The following is a 16,183-nucleotide window of genomic DNA, read 5'->3' on the forward strand; positions in this document are numbered from 1 at the left end:
GTCTGGTTCTTATGGTTACTGTCACCATTTGTTGAGATTCAGCTATGTATCATGGAAAACGTTTAATGTCATTACAGTATAATATCAAAAGTATTAAAAACCAACAAGAAAATATTATTGTTATTGGCTGACCAATCAATAAAAGTTTTAAAAATTATACTTTTCTTGTAAAATAGATAATGAAATATGTCCTTTTGATAAGATCAAATATTGAAAGCAAATGTGTGGTTAGGTCTATGAAGAAACACTAGTCGACCCCGGGTAGATTACGGATAATCTGAGGGTTAAATAGATGTTTCCCACGAGGGGTTAGATCCGGCAAAGATGGTTCTTCTGACAACCTGCAAAACAGACACCGTGAGCTCGTCACTGAGAAGGGGGGGGGGGTACCTCCTTGTGACCACCCTCCGGTGTGAGAATCAGACTAGATTGCTCTTGAATATAAGTGTATATTAAGAGAATGACTAGAGCAGATATCAGGTATAAGATATAAGATATAAGATGAGATGATCATACCATTCCAAGGTGTTGGAGTATTTATAGCCGAAGGTAGGTTTCCAAGAAGGTACAGCCGGCTGAATAGTGTTCCTGTTCTGCCAACTGTGGGCTACGCACATGCTATGCTGGTAGTTGGTGGGTAGGCAGCGGCTGATAGTGACCAGGCCGGCTGTGTACTATTCCTGTTCCACCAACTGCAGGCTATGCACGTCCTCCGACAGGTTGGTGAGTAGGCAGCGGCTAATAGTGACATACAGTACAAGAGCGTGTTGCTCGTCATACTGTTGTCAGTGAGCTGTCGTATCTTTGGTCAGATCTTTTGTCCATACCTCGTCAGGTACAGTACAAAAGATCCTCCCGTATCGTACGAACTGGCTCATTTGGGCGGGAGTATTCCCGGCTTTGCTCATTCCTTCTTCAGGTGACATTACTGAATTATTATGAGTTAAGTGCCTTGTGCGTGTAGCTTTGCTGCGCAGGTAGCCTTCCCTGATGGCTTGTATCCGCAGCTGCGGGGACAGGCAGAGTACTTCACCATTGGGAGGCTTTTCCTGCGGGAACAGCTTGCGTACTGCGCGTAAGGACGTCACGTCTCTGAGCATGGTGGGTCCTGCGGATCCAGTTGGTCTCTGCGCAGACGTCCCTTTTAAGTTAAGTCTTGCGGGTTCAACCGCGCAGACGTCCGTTAAGGAGTCTTGCGGGTTCAAATGCGCAGACGTCCCTTTTCAAGGTGAGTCTTGCGGGTCCAACTGGGCCTGCTGGGACCTACCTCTTCAAGTCCCCCCAGTCCAATGTTCTTCTCATGAATTGTTAATAAGTGAGGTGAACTTTTGGACTTAAACAAGGGGTTTTGAAAAGGTTTTAGTTTTAAGGTTTTCCATGGGGATTCTTCCCGCGGAAGTCCTAATGTCACGTGCAGAAATTCCCGACTTTTCTGCTTGATCTTTGGGTATGATGCGGGTAGGTCTGTAACCTCCTCGCAAGTCAGGAGCGTTGAGTTCCACTTGTGTAGATTCTCAATGAGGTTTTGGTAGTTTTGAACATAGTGATCAATTATGTTTAAACAACCAATTCCATCTTGGAGGTTCAAACAATCTAGTTCTCGACGTTCCCGCTATGCGGGGATGTTATTCCCGTTTCCGCAAGCACTGCCCAGAAGATCCTTCTTGGTTTCAATTCCCTACGGAGTGCTAGGTATGTGAAGGGTTTTGCCTTGACACTGTACCCGCACTCGTCTTATAGTTACTTTACTTCCAAGGTATTCCTGGCTTCAATTCCCTGCGGGTGCTAAGTATGTGAAGGGTTTTGCCTTGACACTGTACTCGCACCCGTCTTATGGTTACTTGGTTGCCGAGGTGTTCTTGGCTTCAATTCCCTGCAGGTGCTAAGTATGTGAAGGGTTTTGCCTTAACACTGTACTCGCACCTGTCTTATAGTTTCTTGGTTGCCAAGGTAAGGGGTATTTTCCCGCTTACTTTTGAATCTTTTTGAAATTTTGAAATTCGAAGAGTTGGTGAAAGGATAAGAACAGTCCAAACTGTTGAAACGTCGTCCGACGGTTTCTTCTGACTGTGTCAGGACGTGCAGGAAGTTATGGCGACGTGACAGTACATGGTCATTCCAGACGCTTTTTCAGGTGCGTGGGCGCGATTTTTCGGGCGCGTGGCCGCGAAATTAATGGCACGTGTCCTTTCAACAGCTGTTGCCAGCCTGCTCTTTGCCACGTGTCATAGTTTCATTGCACCTGCGATTTCTCTCTCTTCCGCATTAAATTCATCTCATTTATTGCGATGAGTATATAAAGGGGGAGAGGGTCCTTTGTAATCCACACTTTTACTTCTATCTTCTCCTTCTAAGCGATTTCCGGCGAATATTCTCTGAAATCGTTGCCTTTCATCCTTCCAGAATGTCTTCTTTTGTCGAGGAGTCTGACGTGTTCGTCGAGAATCCGTCGTCCACTTCCGATAAGGATGACAAGAGTACTGCTGGCGAGTGCCAGTGTGCTCTTCCGGCCGACCTCTATCAGTACGTCGTCCGGAAGTTCATGCTCGAGCCGTTCGAGCCTGAGTTTCCGGAGCCACACCAGACGGTGTACGATGCCCCCAAGGGCAAGATAGGGGTGTACGCTGCATTCTTCGTTTATGGGAATCTCAGGTTTCCATTGACGAAGTTTGTATACCGTGTCTTGGAGAGGCACGGTGTGCATCTGACGGAGGTACACCCGATGGCGATCGTCAAGATCCGCCACTTTGAGTGGGTGTGCCTCATTCTGGGCGTGGAGCCCCATGTTGACCGCCTGATGACCTTCTATTCTTGGAGGTGCATCCAGGGGTGGTATACCTTGGTCAATCGGATCAAGGGTCTGAAGATCTGCGCAACCGAGCGCAGTCTTCGGTCGTGGAAGCGGGAGTTTTTTTATATCTCCGCTCTCGTCGTCCCCCTTGCGATGACGTTTAAGAATGGGAGAGCACTCTCCGCCCTTCACGCCCTCAACCACCCGGATCCAGACTCCGGTGTACCGCTTTGCGGAGTCTGGGATGGTGATGTTTGGGATGAGCCGGGTGTGGAAGGAGGCGTCCCAGATTCCCATCGTCCTCGAATACGGTTTGAACTCTGTCCCTTACGGTATGCTCTGTCTTCTTTGTTGATATAGGTTTTTCTTCTAACTGTTTCTTTTTTTATTTCAGAGGGAAACGACTTGCAGTCTCTCCTGTAGCCGCGGGAGAGTGATGGTCCTGCTCGGATGGGTACTCGTGCTCTCGATGAGAACGAGTTGCCCATCTTGGAGCAAACGAGGGATCGGTTTGTGGAGGTCTACCCGCCAGGCCACCCTATTCTGAGCGCCACGCGGCCAGGTAAGGAGTTATTCAACCCTCGACCTCTCAATGCTGAAACCTCTGCTGGAATTCTTCTAATCTTGTCATCTTCTGATGAGGAATCCGCAGATGGTCCTCCGTTGGTGCGGAAAAAGAAGGCTGCCGGCGGGAAGGGGAAGGCGAAGGTTGCCTCCACTGCCGATCCGGTGCATCGGTCTGATTCAGAGACCGAAAGCGAGGAGGTGGCGGGGAACCCTGTTGGTGATAAGACCACTGCTCCGGGGGCTGAGACGACTGTCACCTCCGAGCAGCCCAGGACGACGACGGTGAGCGGCGTGAAGAGGCCGGCTCCATCGGGTTCGTCCCCGCCTGTTCGCACTTTTAGGCTCAAGAAAACCCGTAAGTACAAACTTCCTTTACTTTTAACTTCATATCTTTCCGCCATTATACTTATATCTTCTTTGTACAGGCGTGGATGCTACCGCATTCCAGGGTGGAGCGGGGAGGAGCACCTCCGGACCTATGACGGTAGGCTTGGTCAACCTACCTGAGGCGATGACCCAGGCGGCTACGCCTGCTTCAGTTGCTCACCCAGTTGAGCCAACTGTTCCAACTGTGACGACATCTCCGCCGGCTGTCAGTGCCATATTCACTGATTCTTTCACTGAGCCGGCGGTGAATGTTACTGTGGATTCTTCCGCAGCCACGGCCGCGGTTGTGAGTTCACCTCTGGTGAGTTCACCTCCGCTGGTTTCTACCGCGGCGGCCTCCGCTATGCCTCCTCCGGCGCCAGCGACTACGGCCGGTCCTTCAGGTATGTCCGGGGTTGGGGCGTCAAGGCAATCTCTGCCTCCTTCTCATCTGCCTGACCTCTTGGATGGATATCCGTTAGGTTCGGGTGATGGGTTTGACGGCTACAGGCCTGTCGTCGACCCTACAGGTGCGTAGGGTTATTTTGGCCTTTATTTTATATATATTTTTCTTTATCATCTTTTCCTAACTGCTTTTTGCTTTTGCAGTGTCGGATTCCAATGAAGTGTATGTTCCACGATGGAACATCCGCCGAGGAACAACCCTTCGCACGCCTGTGGAGTGGGCTCGTCACGCAGCTCCCAGTGGTGCGTTGGGGGAAGCAATGGCTAGCTACCAGGAGGGTAGGCTAACCAATGAGCTTCGGATTCTCCTGGCCCGGATGCAGCCGCGCGTCGAGCTGCTTTGTCGTGAAAACGACAAGTTAAAAGCAGCTCGTATCCAAGAAGTAGCTCAGGCGCGGGCTGTCCGGGAGGAGAATAAGAGGCTTACCGCAGTGGCTGCGGAAAAGGAGAAGGCCTTCAAGGCCCTCGAGGTTGAAGTTCAGGCCCGGCTCGAGGCCCGTTCCAAGGCTGCCCAGGCTGTTAACGAACAGCTTCGGCTGGCTAAGGAAACTGCACGGAACGCAACTGAGAGGGCCACCAAGGCTGAAGCTGTTGCCGAGCCTCTACGCATTGAGAATGAGGAGCTAAAAGCCAAGCTAGAGAGGCTCCAGCAGGCTCATGATGCCTTGGCTATGGAAGACGCCAAGAAGCTCCAAGAGATCTTGGACTAGAGGGGCGTGCTTGACCACACTGAGCGGAAGCTAAAGGGCGTTGAAGAGGCTGCTGCTAAGGAAGTGTTGCTCGCCAACCTTAACAAAAGTGAAGCCGAACGCGCCCGTAACCAAGCTCAAGCCGCCCTCCAGGAGGCTCTAGTTGCCAAGGAATGGCTTCTTCGAGAAGCGTTGTCTCAGGTATTCGTAATTTCATAATATCTTTACGCTTTTCTTTGTAAATAGAAAAGGTTTTGATACTTGTATTTTTTCTTGTAGGTTGTGCATCGAGTCTTCACGGACACATCATACGACGATGCCATGAGCGCAGCCCTCAACGCTTCTCATGAGGATGGGGAAAAGGCCGGCTTCCTGCTTGGTCTAGGGTTCGTTGAGAAAGGCATCCCGCCTTCCAACTTCCCTTTATATGATGTGGATACTGAAGCTGTATATGACCAAGCAGTGAACCAGTATGCCGCCTTCCCGCATCCGGTGGTGGAGAAGGTGAACGAAGTTGCTGCTGCTGATGATGGGCTAGCCATTCTAAAGACCTTCCTTGAACCGCCACAGCCAACTGATGGTGCGGGTACAAGTGGGTTTGGAGGGAGTGGTCCTGAAGCTTGAACCTTAAGATCCCTTCCCATTGTTAGGATAGGTTTACATTGTATAGATTTATATTCTTGTAGGCGGGTAGTTACCCGGCCATTCTTGTAATGGATTATTATGAAATATAAATCTTTGTGCGGGTAAGACCGCTACTTTCACTGGATGACTTGCTTTATAAATGTCATACGACTTGCTCATGCATACTTTAGTTTAAATTAGCAACTTTCCAAGTGTTTAGAATAAGTTAACCTTTGAACGTGGTAGATAATAGGTTGAAGTTTTGCTTCCTCCTTCGTGATTGTGCGGGTAAGACCGTCACTTGCACTTAGTAGGATGGCTAAACTTTACCTATATCTGACCTGCGTGGAGGTTTTCCTCATCTTTTCGTTAGAAATTTTCTAAGTGTTTAGAATAAGTTAACCTTTGAACGTGGTAGATAATAGGTTGAAGTTTTGCTTCCTCCTTCGTGATTGTGCGGGTAAAACCGTCACTTGCACTTGGTAGGATGGCTAAACTTCACCTATATCTGACCTGCGTGGAGGTTTTCCTCATCTTTTCGTTAGAAATTTTCTAAGTATTTTGAATAGGTTAACCGTTCGACGCGTGGTTGTCAATAGGTTAGTTCGGTTTCTTCTATCATGATTTGTGCGGTTAGGACCGGCACTTTCATTTAGTGGGATCACCAAACTTTACCTATGACTGACCTGCGTGAAGGTTTGCCGTTTTTTGTGTTTATGCGGGTTTTGCCGCCTTCCACAAGCAACGATTTCTTTACACTTATTTATGCGGTGAAAATCGGCATCAGTGTTTTGAATAAATTAACCGTTCGACGCGCGGTTGTCAATAGGTTAGTTCGGTTTCCTCTATCATGATTTGTGCGGTTAGGACCGGCACTTTCATTTAGTGGGATGACCAAACTTTACCTATGACTGACTTGCGTGAAGGTTTGCCGTTTTTTGTGTTTATGCGGGTTTTGCCGCCTTCCACAAGCAACGATTTCTTTACACTTATTTATGCGGTGAAAACCGGCATATCAGCGTTTTGAATAAATTAACCGTTCGACGCGCGGTTGTCAATAGGTTAGTTCGGTTTCCTCTATGATTTGTGCGGTTAGGACCGGCACTTTCATTTAGTGGGATGACCAAACTTTACCTATGACTGACCTGCTTGAAGGTTTGCCGTTTTTTGTGTTTATGCGGGTTTTTCCGCCTTCCACAAGCAACGACTTCCCCACTTATGTATGCGGTGAAGACCGGCATATCAGTGTGGAAAGTTCATAAGTATAAATGTAAGATCATCAGCATCAATGTTCTAAGGAGAATCATTTCCATTAGAAGTGGCTCTGGGCCTTTTCTTTAAAAGTTTGGAATTGATCTACATGCAAACTGTGTAATTGAGCTCCCTTCCATGTTGTTGGGATGGGAGTGCCATCGAGCCGATATGCACCTGGTTCGGGATCTCGTTGCTTATGCAGTATGTAGTCTCCAACATTGAAGCTGCAATTTTATTCGTGTTTTCCCCAACTGGGGTTCTACACGCATCAGCCTGCTCAGCGTTCGTTACGCCACGAGGTGCGCGAGCGTCCCATCTCTAACAAATGCTTCGACAATGTCCTTCACGTCTGTGCATTCTTCAGTGTTGTGGCCTTTTGTCCTGTGAAAGTCACAGTATTTGCTCCGATCAGCATTGTGACGATGTCGGATTATTGGAGCCTTTGGCCATGGGAGCTCCTCAGTGACGAATATCTCGGTGACGCTTTTGGTGAGTGGCGTCCATCTGGAGTTCTGGTTCGACTGTACGTTATCCCTTCCGCCTAACCGATGTTGCAAGCCGGATGAGGTGTCAAAGTTTACCCTTGACTGCCAAATGCCTAGCTTCCGCTTTTTGTTTAGTCGGGCGGTAAGGACGTTATCTTCTCTTGTTTTCTGGGTGTAGAGGTTTGTGCTCTGGGGGAGATCTCTACCCAGTTGCTTCTCCGTTTCCGCAAAGCGTTTAGCTGCTGTCATGATGGCATCCCATGTGGATGGCATGCCATCTTTACCCGTTAAGGTGCGGATGAGCTCTGGGTCGTTCGCGCCCTGGATAAAAGCAGCGCGAACAATATCTTCGCTAATATTACCCAGACTTAGCTTCTTTGAGTTGAAGCGAGTGATGAAGTCTGGCAAAGATTCATCTTCCTCTCGAATGCATTTGAGGATTGTCAATTGCTCTTCGGTATACTTTCTTTGTTGGCTGAAGTGTTGGCTAAACTTCTGTTGGAAGTCTGCCCAGTCGTAGATGTGGTTGACCGGTAGACGATCGAACCACGCTCTAGCTGGCCCAACAAGCGTCATTTGGAACATGTAACACCACGTAGGTTCCGTCCAATTACTGACGGTTGCCCCCGCTATGAATCTGTTCAAATGATCGTCTGGATCAAATATACCATCGTAAGTGCCGATGTTGGACATCCGTTTGGCACTTTTCGGGGCGATTGCTTCCGCAATGTCCCTTGCAAATTTGGACGTTCCCGCATTTGCCACAGTTGGTCTAAATGTTTTTGAGAAGTCACGTTGGTTTCCACCCGCGTTTTTTGGTTTGAATGTTTCTTCAAAATGCCTTCTCGGTTGGGAGTCCGTTTCCTTACGCTTCCCTTTCGTCCTATGACGAGGGTTTTCGTCACTATCGGATTCCTCCGAATCATCGTCCAAGTACTCTCCGAATTCCTCAGGCTGTTGGAGTGAACGTAAGCGTTCATCCAACTCAGCTTGGAATTCTTTTTGACGTGCTTCCGCCCACGCTTTAACTTCATCGAGTGTTTGGCGGGGGAGCCTCGTTCGTTGTCTCTCTAACTGGGTATCGGTGAATCCCAGTGAGCGATTATTTACTGCACTTGCCCCAGCTCGGGTAACTGGGGTAGTGTTCGTAAAATTTACTGCACTTGCTCCGGCTTGGGTAACCGGGGAAGTGTTCGTAAAAACTGTGTAGTCGCCGGTATTCCCCCCAGTAGCTGGGGTTGTGGTTACCGGAGTTTCTTTAACCATCTTTCCAGAAGTTTTGAGAACTGAAGGATTAAGTTCTAGCTTTTATGCACGGATGGCGCCAATGAAGAAACACTAATCGACCCCGGGCAGATTACGGATAATCTGGGGGTTAAATAGATGTTTCCCACGAGGGGTTAGATCCGGCAAAGATGGTTCTTCTGACAACCTGCAAAACAGACACCGTGAGCTCGTCACTGAGAAGGGGGGGGTACCTCCTTGTGACCACCCTCCGGCGTGAGAATCAGACTAGATTGCTCTTGAATATAAGTGTATATTAAGAGAATAACTAGAGCAGATATCAGGTATAAGATATAAGATATAAGATGAGATGATCATACCATTCCAAGGTGTTGGAGTATTTATAGCCGAAGGTAGGTTTCCAAGAAGGTACAGCCGGCTGAATAGTGTTCCTGTTCTGCCAACTGTGGGCTACGCACATGCCATGCTGGTTGTTGGTGGGTAGGCAGCGGCTGATAGTGACCAGGCCGGCTGTGTACTATTCCTGTTCCACCAACTGCAGGCTATGCACGTCCTCCGACAGGTTGGTGAGTAGGCAGCGGCTAATAGTGACATACAGTACAAGAGCGTGCTGCTCGTCATACTGTTGTCAGTGAGCTGTCGTATCTTTGGTCAGATCTTTTGTCCATACCTCGTCAGGTACAGTACAAAAGATCCTCCCGTATCGTACGGACTGGCTCATTTGGGCGGGAGTATTCCCGGCTTTGCTCATTCCTTCTTCAGGTGACATTACTGAATTATTATGAGTTAAGTGCCTTGTGCGTGTAGCTTTGCTGCGCAGGTAGCTTTCCCTGATGGCTTGTATCCGCAACTGCGGGGACAGGCAGAGTACTTCACCATTGGGAGGCTTTTCCTGCGGGAACAGCTTGCGTACTGCGCGTAAGGACGTCACGTCTCTGAGCATGGTGGGTCCTGCGGATCCAGTTGGTCTCTGCACAGACGTCCCTTTTAAGTTAAGTCTTGCGGGTTCAACCGCGCAGACGTCCGTTAAGGAGTCTTGCGGGTTCAAATGCGCAGACGTCCCTTTTCAAGGTGAGTCTTGCGGGTCCAACTGGGCTCTGCTGGGACCTACCTCTTCAGTCTACTTAAAAATATACCCTCCAATACAATACTGATACACCAGAAGACAAATTAAGCTGAAGATGGACTCAACCACCACCTCTGCAAACCTAGGTCACTTTTTAGGCCATCTTTCTATATAGTACACCCACTTCAGTTTTACACTAAATTTAGCTGCTTTTGACTTCATTTCTGAGTTGTTGACTAACCCATTTCATCCTATGATTTTTAAACTGTAAGTTATATTTATGTGAAGTTTACTCTGATGATCATAAAGTTTTAGAATATATATCTCAATCTTTAAGTTAAAAGATTAGCGCCTTTGGCATCAAAACTTTTAAGCCATTGAATAATAATATTAATAGAAGCTTTAGGATTCTTTTTGACCTTTAAAACTATCTATATTTGCAAGAATCAACAAAGTTGAACAAGAAATATAGTATGATGCAATCTGCTCAAAATTGCATACTATTGAAAGTTATAGGGTAATTCTTATCCTATAAGTTAGTTATGTAATGGTAGTTACTAGATAGAATATTTTAGTTAGTGTTTATTGTATTTTAGATGGGTAATCTTAATCCAGTTTCTACTTTTACCTTGATAATTTACTAGATAGTCTTACATGTTTTCAGGGATTAAACAGCAGAAAATAGTTATAAAAAACAATAACGGCGAGAAACTTGTGGGAATGTTACATGAAACAGGATCTAAAGAGATTGTAATCGTATGCCATGGCTTCCATGCTACAAAGGTGCATGCTACCTTTCCGTTCGCTTTTCATGTTCAATGTTTTTATATTTATTTTCTTTAACATATTGTGGGATGTTTTGTTGGCTCCAGGAATATAGTAGGATGGTGGACCTCTGTTTTGCATTGGAGAAGCATGGAATCAGCGCCTTTCGCTTTGATTTTTCAGGAAACGGGTAAATTCTATAGCGTTTATAGGATGATAGAAACTAAGTTATAATTCATTACCAGATTTTGATTCATTATTAAATGTCCTATCACATGCCACATGATGTACAAAAATGACACGCTAATATTTCTACAAAATTTGGCAAATCTTCTTTGACAATTATTCAGCGAAAGTGAAGGCTTACCTCAACGTGGCTTCCGTAAGGAGGTTGATGACTTAAAAGCAGTAATCCAACATTTCAGTGAAGCAAATCGTGTTGTAAGTGCTATCATTGGACATAGTAAAGGTATGTTGTTTTAGCTTATTTGGCTTCATTTTCAAATTTATGTAAAACTAAATGTACTGCTCTTTAGCAACTTGCATTTAAAGTGATATAAACTTTATCCTGATTGTTTTCTGGAAAATCTTTTTGCAGGTGGGAGTGAGGTCATTTTATACGCATCTTCAAATCATGATATCAAGACGGTTGTCAATGTGTCTGGTCGTTATAATATGGATAGGTTCAAAGAGTTTTTGGGAAAAGATTATTTGGAAAGACTTAAAAAAGATGGTTTTATCGACATCGTATCTGAAACAGGTTAATCATATACAATTATATTTGTGTGTGTGTGTCGTTTGAGCAAGCTTTGGCCCGTTTGAGCGGTTTTCTTTTACCTAAATGTTTTTATTTTTCCAACTGATCCGTTATTTAGGAGAATTGTTGGATCATGTGACGGAGGAAAGTGTAATGGAAGTTCTGAACACAAACATGCATGAAGCTGGACTTAAAGTTGACCAAGATTGCAGTGTGTTGATTGTTCATGGATCAGCTGATGAAATCAATCCAGTTGAAGACGCTTTAGCGTTTGCCAAGGTCATACGCAATCATGAGTTAAGAATCATTGAAGGGGCGAACCATGATTACACCAACCACCGAGATGAATTAGTTTCTGCTGTTTTGGATTTCTTGAAGACCAAACTAAAATTTGATTCCTGACTGTAAATATGAATTTGCTTAAATATCCATAAGTTTACTGTCACCATTTATTGAAACTTAAGTCAGTTATGCACCATTAAACTTTAATGAGATGTGTTCTGCATGTGTTGTCTTGAGATCTGCATAAACAAAACATTCACATTTTGTAAGCTCACTAAATGCCGGCAGACACGTGATGCGTGATTCACATAGTTTATTTCACATACTCCAATTTAATAAACACCACTAAGACTCCTTGTTTATCATATTTTCAAACCAGTCTAGAACCACTCTCAAAGAGTTAAGCAGGCGATATTTCAGCATACACACTTCAGTTTCACGCTAAATTCACTTTTGGTTTAAATGTTAAGTTCTGAATGTATGATTAACCCGTCTGCAGTTTTGATCCTACAATATTTGAGAACGTTTCAGGGATTGACCAGAAGAGACTAGTGGGCTTGTTACACGAAACGTGGTCAAAAGAGATGGTAATCTTGTGTCATGGTTCAAAACCATCTCATTTAACATCAAAGTTAGAATAATATATATATGCCTTATATTGAATTTTTGGCTTCAGTGATTGAACAGAAGAGAATAGTTATACAAAACAATTGTGGCGAGAAACTCGTGGGTTTGTTACACGAAACGTGGTACAAAGAGATTGCAATCTTGTGCCATGGGCTCATGGCTTCCGAGACTCAAAGGTTCGTAATTATTTTCTTTTCTTGTGTTCCAAATATTGAATCTTTAGTTATATAAGATGAATTAAATGGAATAAGTTTATTAAATAACTAGAATATTGCATCAAAGTATCAGCTTTAAGCTGCTGCAACAACAGAAAACACTTTCTTGAAAAAAGTTTAGAATTCTGATGCATTATTTGAAATGAATTTGTAATTTTTGAAAGATTCATTGTCTCCAGGATTATATTATGATGGCAGATCTTGCTTTAGCGTTGGAAAAACAAGGGATCAGTTCCTTTCTATTTGATTTTTCTGGAAACGGGCAAGTCAAAATGCATATATTTTCTGCTGATTCGTTACGATAGTAAAGCGAATTCTACATTTCAGGGAAAGTAAAGGCTTATTCCAATTTGGTAACTATCATAAAGAGGTAGATGACTTAAAAGCAGTAACTCAACACTTTGCTGCAGAAATCGAGTTGTGACTGCAATTCTTGGACACAGTAAAGGTATGTACATCATTTTGTCTGTTTCGACTTCTTGAAGTAAAAAAAAGCTTCAAGTTTTATACTTTTAACATTGAGAAAACTCTTTTTGAGTGCTCACTGCTCACATTGTTTTAAGTTTCATTTGTGACTGAAAATAAATATATTTTTTACAGTTTGACTTTTTAAGGTCAAACAACCCTCAAGATTTTGACTTTTAACATTTATAAACAACCCTCAAAAAAGGATGGTTTATCGATATCAAATCCAAAAAAGTTAAATTAATAAAAACAGTTATGATATAACGCGTATGTGAAATTACAAAACTATATTCATGCTTATGTAGGAAAAATTCTGTATCGTGTGACTGATGAAAGTCTTATGGAATGGATGAACACAAACATGCATGAAGCATGCCTTAAAGTTGACCAAGATTGCAGAGTGTTGACTGTTCATGGATCAGCTGATGAAGTTATTCCAGTTGAAGATGCTTTGGAGTTTGCCAAGATTTTACCTAACCATGAGTTAAGAATCATTGAAAGGGCTAACCATGGTTACACTAACAAAAGAGACAAATTAGCTTCTGTTGTTTTGTCTTTCATAATGGCCAATATGCATAGGATATGAACCTTTTGAGGAACCATTTTGTGTTCTTTGAACCAAATAAAATTTGAAGCAAAGTATTTGTATGGATGTAGAATTATATAATTATCTTGAAGTGTGCTTAAATGATTATTTGATGGCAAGTATGCTAAGCTGGTGATGACTTGTTTTAAATAACAAATCATATTATTATAATCATCAAGATTCATGGCTCAATATCAATACACCACTTATGTGATCAACCGACCAACGGGTAATAACCTGTAACATTCGGCTTCTCGTACCCCCAATATTAATATATTATCCCTGATGAATTGCCATCCAAGAACTCACTGATTCGTTTTTGATAGCCACGCTTAACTATTTAGCTTTCATATGCTCCACATAGCTAACTAAATAAATAAAACATTAATATTCTCGAAACCAAACCAAAAGGTTGACACTTGACAATGGTTCATATGGTTTATTATTATTTAACACCCTCCAAATTAGTAAACGTTACTTGTTTATCATTATCAGATTCTACACTCAAATCCATCAACAACCACTCTCACACTCTCACTCTTAACACTAGCAGTAGACGACGAATAATTAAGCTGCAGATGGCTGCCGGAGACTCCACCACCACCGCTGCAAACTCCGATCAAAACCCAGGTCAGTTTTTACTTTTCAGGCAATCTTTCGGTATACCCACTTCAATTTTACACTAAAGATACTTGCTTTAAGTGTTCATTTCTGATTTAAGATTAACCCATTTCACTTTGGAATTAATAATGCTAGTGTATGCCAATTTCAACTAAAAAGATTACCCCTTTTCACGTTAATAGTTATAACTGATAAGCCAAATGGGATGTACTAGTTACAAGGATAAAAGTTGTTTGATTTATAAAGCTATACTGCAAGATTTGGGATTATCATCCATTATTATTCAACTGTTTCAGGGACTGAAACTGAACAGAACAGAATAATTATAGAAAACAAGTATGGTGAAAAACTAGTTGGTCTGTTACACGAAACGGGGTCCAAAGAAATTGTGATCTTGTGTCATGGCTTCCGAGACTCAAAGGTACATCTTATTCAATTACTTTTGATGTTCAATATATTGATTTAAGAGGTTGAAGCATCAAGATTACACTTTGCACGATTTTCGACATATTTAGCCTTGTTCGGCCCTTTTGATCGTTAACCTGTTTATGGTTAAAGTTGTCACTTCTTATTGTGAGTTTTGTTCTTTCTCCAGGACTACAGTATGATGGTGGAACTCGCTCTTGCGTTAGAGAAACACGGGATTAGTGCTTTTCGCTTTGATTTTTCAGGAAACGGGTAAGTGAAAATGTTAAATGATGGACTTTGACTTTTGAAGTCAAATTGACTAATTGCCAATTTCAAAGCTAGTATGAAATATGAATCCTCTTGAGTTTCAAGAAACTATCTAATTACAAAAAAAAAACTAAATGTACATGCTATAAGCAGGGGCACTATGTTATAAGTCTAATATTTAAATGGTTAACATTTTTCAAATTAGCTCTGGTTATTTGAACCCGTAAGCCAAAATGTTTTCTAGTAACTTTTGGATTTCAGGGAAAGTGAAGGAATATTTCAATTTGGTAATTATCGTAAGGAGGTTGATGACTTACATGCAGTAATCCAACATTGCACTGCAGAAAATCGTGTTATAAGTGCAATTCTTGGACATAGTAAAGGTATGTTTTTTTAGCCAATTTTACGTCTTGAGGTCAAACAATCTTCAATTTTAATTTGACTTTTAACATTGAAAGCCAACATGGTTATTAGTTTCAGAGCTAACAAAATAATATCTTTTTGCAGGTGGGAATGTGGTGGTTTTATACGCGTCTTTACATCACGATATTCACACAGTTGTAAACTTGTCTGGTCGATATAAGATGGATAGGGGCATTGAGGAGCGTTTGGGAAAAGAAAATCTGGAAAGAGTGAAAAAAGATGGTTTTGTTAACATCAAATCCAGAAAAGGTTTAACCATTTACGATTATCTGTTTTGACCCGTATCTGTGGAAATGGAATTACAACTTTTTTCTGCTTATTTAGGAGCATTAGTATATCGTGTGACAGAGGAAAGTCTTATGGAACGCCTGAACACAAACATGCATGAAGCGGGACTTAAAGTTGACCAAGATTGCAAGGTGTTGACCGTTCATGGATCAGTTGATGAGATCATTCCAGTTGAAGATGCTTTGGAGTTTGCCAAGATCATACCCAACCATGAGTTAAGAATCATTGAAGGGGCTAACCATAATTACACCAACCACAGAGACGAGTTAGCGTCGGTTGTTTTGGGGTTCTTAAAGGACAATATGCATAGAGCATGACTCTCTGAAGAACTATGTTGTGTTCTTGTTTTTGGTACCTGGAACAAAAATAAAACTTTTAAGAAGCATAATTGTATTGACTTGTGAAATTTTTGTGTTGGACTGTGTTATCAAAGTATAGTGTTTGCCAATTAGTAGTTGAACCTTTTTAACCTGCACCATAACTAACATCGAAAGATAAAAATCCAACATAGTTCATTTGATTGTTAGGACTTAGAGTCGTAAACTTCATTTTGCCGAGTGTTTAGTTCTCGTTTTAAAATTGAAGATTAAACTAAAAGATAAATTTCGAGAAAAAAGAATCGATAGGAGGAAAGGTATCTCAATTTGTTACAACATAGCTAAACATATAATCTCATCAAACCATTTTAAAATCAATGTAGCTGCAATTGATACGAAAATTATTGCAAGTTGGTAATCAAAATAATCATAAACAGGATAGTTCATCCAAACATAGGATATGCAGGTCTGTCTTTTCATAGACTTGCATTGTAGTACAAAGTTAAGCCCATTATGATTCAACTAACAATGTACTTTGTGCATAAAAGATCGTACACCACTTTTTTATATCACGAATACATACGAAGTTTATCCAACACTCACCTGCAAA

General features: G+C 42.7%; 2 protein-coding genes and 1 pseudogene across 2 annotated transcripts; all 3 read left to right on the forward strand.

Moving 5' to 3' along the window:
* The first annotated feature begins 9,662 nt into the window (after positions 1–9,662).
* LOC143539901 (uncharacterized) lies at positions 9,663–11,476 on the forward strand. Its single transcript, XM_077033086.1, has 6 exons — positions 9,663–9,698; positions 10,217–10,335; positions 10,425–10,507; positions 10,668–10,786; positions 10,916–11,077; positions 11,193–11,476. The coding sequence occupies exons 1-6, from the start codon at positions 9,668–9,670 to the stop codon at positions 11,474–11,476; spliced, it is 798 nt and encodes a 265-aa protein (XP_076889201.1). The 5' UTR covers positions 9,663–9,667.
* Positions 11,477–12,004: 528 nt separating this feature from the next.
* Positions 12,005–13,320, forward strand: LOC143539866 (uncharacterized; annotated as a pseudogene).
* Positions 13,321–13,679: 359 nt separating this feature from the next.
* LOC143539883 (putative uncharacterized protein YDL057W) lies at positions 13,680–15,654 on the forward strand. Its single transcript, XM_077033068.1, has 6 exons — positions 13,680–13,879; positions 14,184–14,291; positions 14,466–14,548; positions 14,807–14,928; positions 15,053–15,217; positions 15,293–15,654. The coding sequence occupies exons 3-6, from the start codon at positions 14,475–14,477 to the stop codon at positions 15,571–15,573; spliced, it is 642 nt and encodes a 213-aa protein (XP_076889183.1). The 5' UTR covers positions 13,680–13,879; positions 14,184–14,291; positions 14,466–14,474; the 3' UTR covers positions 15,574–15,654.
* The last annotated feature ends 529 nt before the right edge of the window (positions 15,655–16,183 follow it).

This window comes from Bidens hawaiensis, unplaced genomic scaffold (genome assembly GCF_021521415.1).
Source record: "Bidens hawaiensis isolate Kalapana, Puna unplaced genomic scaffold, B.hawaiensis_p1.1 tig00012085_1, whole genome shotgun sequence".
In the NCBI taxonomy this organism is placed as follows: domain Eukaryota; kingdom Viridiplantae; phylum Streptophyta; class Magnoliopsida; order Asterales; family Asteraceae; genus Bidens; species Bidens hawaiensis.

Bases quoted from the DNA above. Each gene is read 5' to 3' on its own strand.
- LOC143539901 (XM_077033086.1), top strand. From the start codon at position 9,668: ATGGACTCAACCACCACCTCTGCAAACCTAG. The intron at 10,787-10,915 runs GTATGTTGTTTT...ATCTTTTTGCAG, and splicing joins TATCATTGGACATAGTAAAG to GTGGGAGTGAGGTCATTTTA. The intron at 11,078-11,192 runs GTTAATCATATA...TCCGTTATTTAG, and splicing joins CGACATCGTATCTGAAACAG to GAGAATTGTTGGATCATGTG.
- LOC143539883 (XM_077033068.1), top strand. From the start codon at position 14,475: ATGATGGTGGAACTCGCTCTTGCGTTAGAGAAACACGGGATTAGTGCT. The intron at 14,549-14,806 runs GTAAGTGAAAAT...TTTGGATTTCAG, and splicing joins TTTGATTTTTCAGGAAACGG to GGAAAGTGAAGGAATATTTC. The intron at 14,929-15,052 runs GTATGTTTTTTT...ATCTTTTTGCAG, and splicing joins AATTCTTGGACATAGTAAAG to GTGGGAATGTGGTGGTTTTA.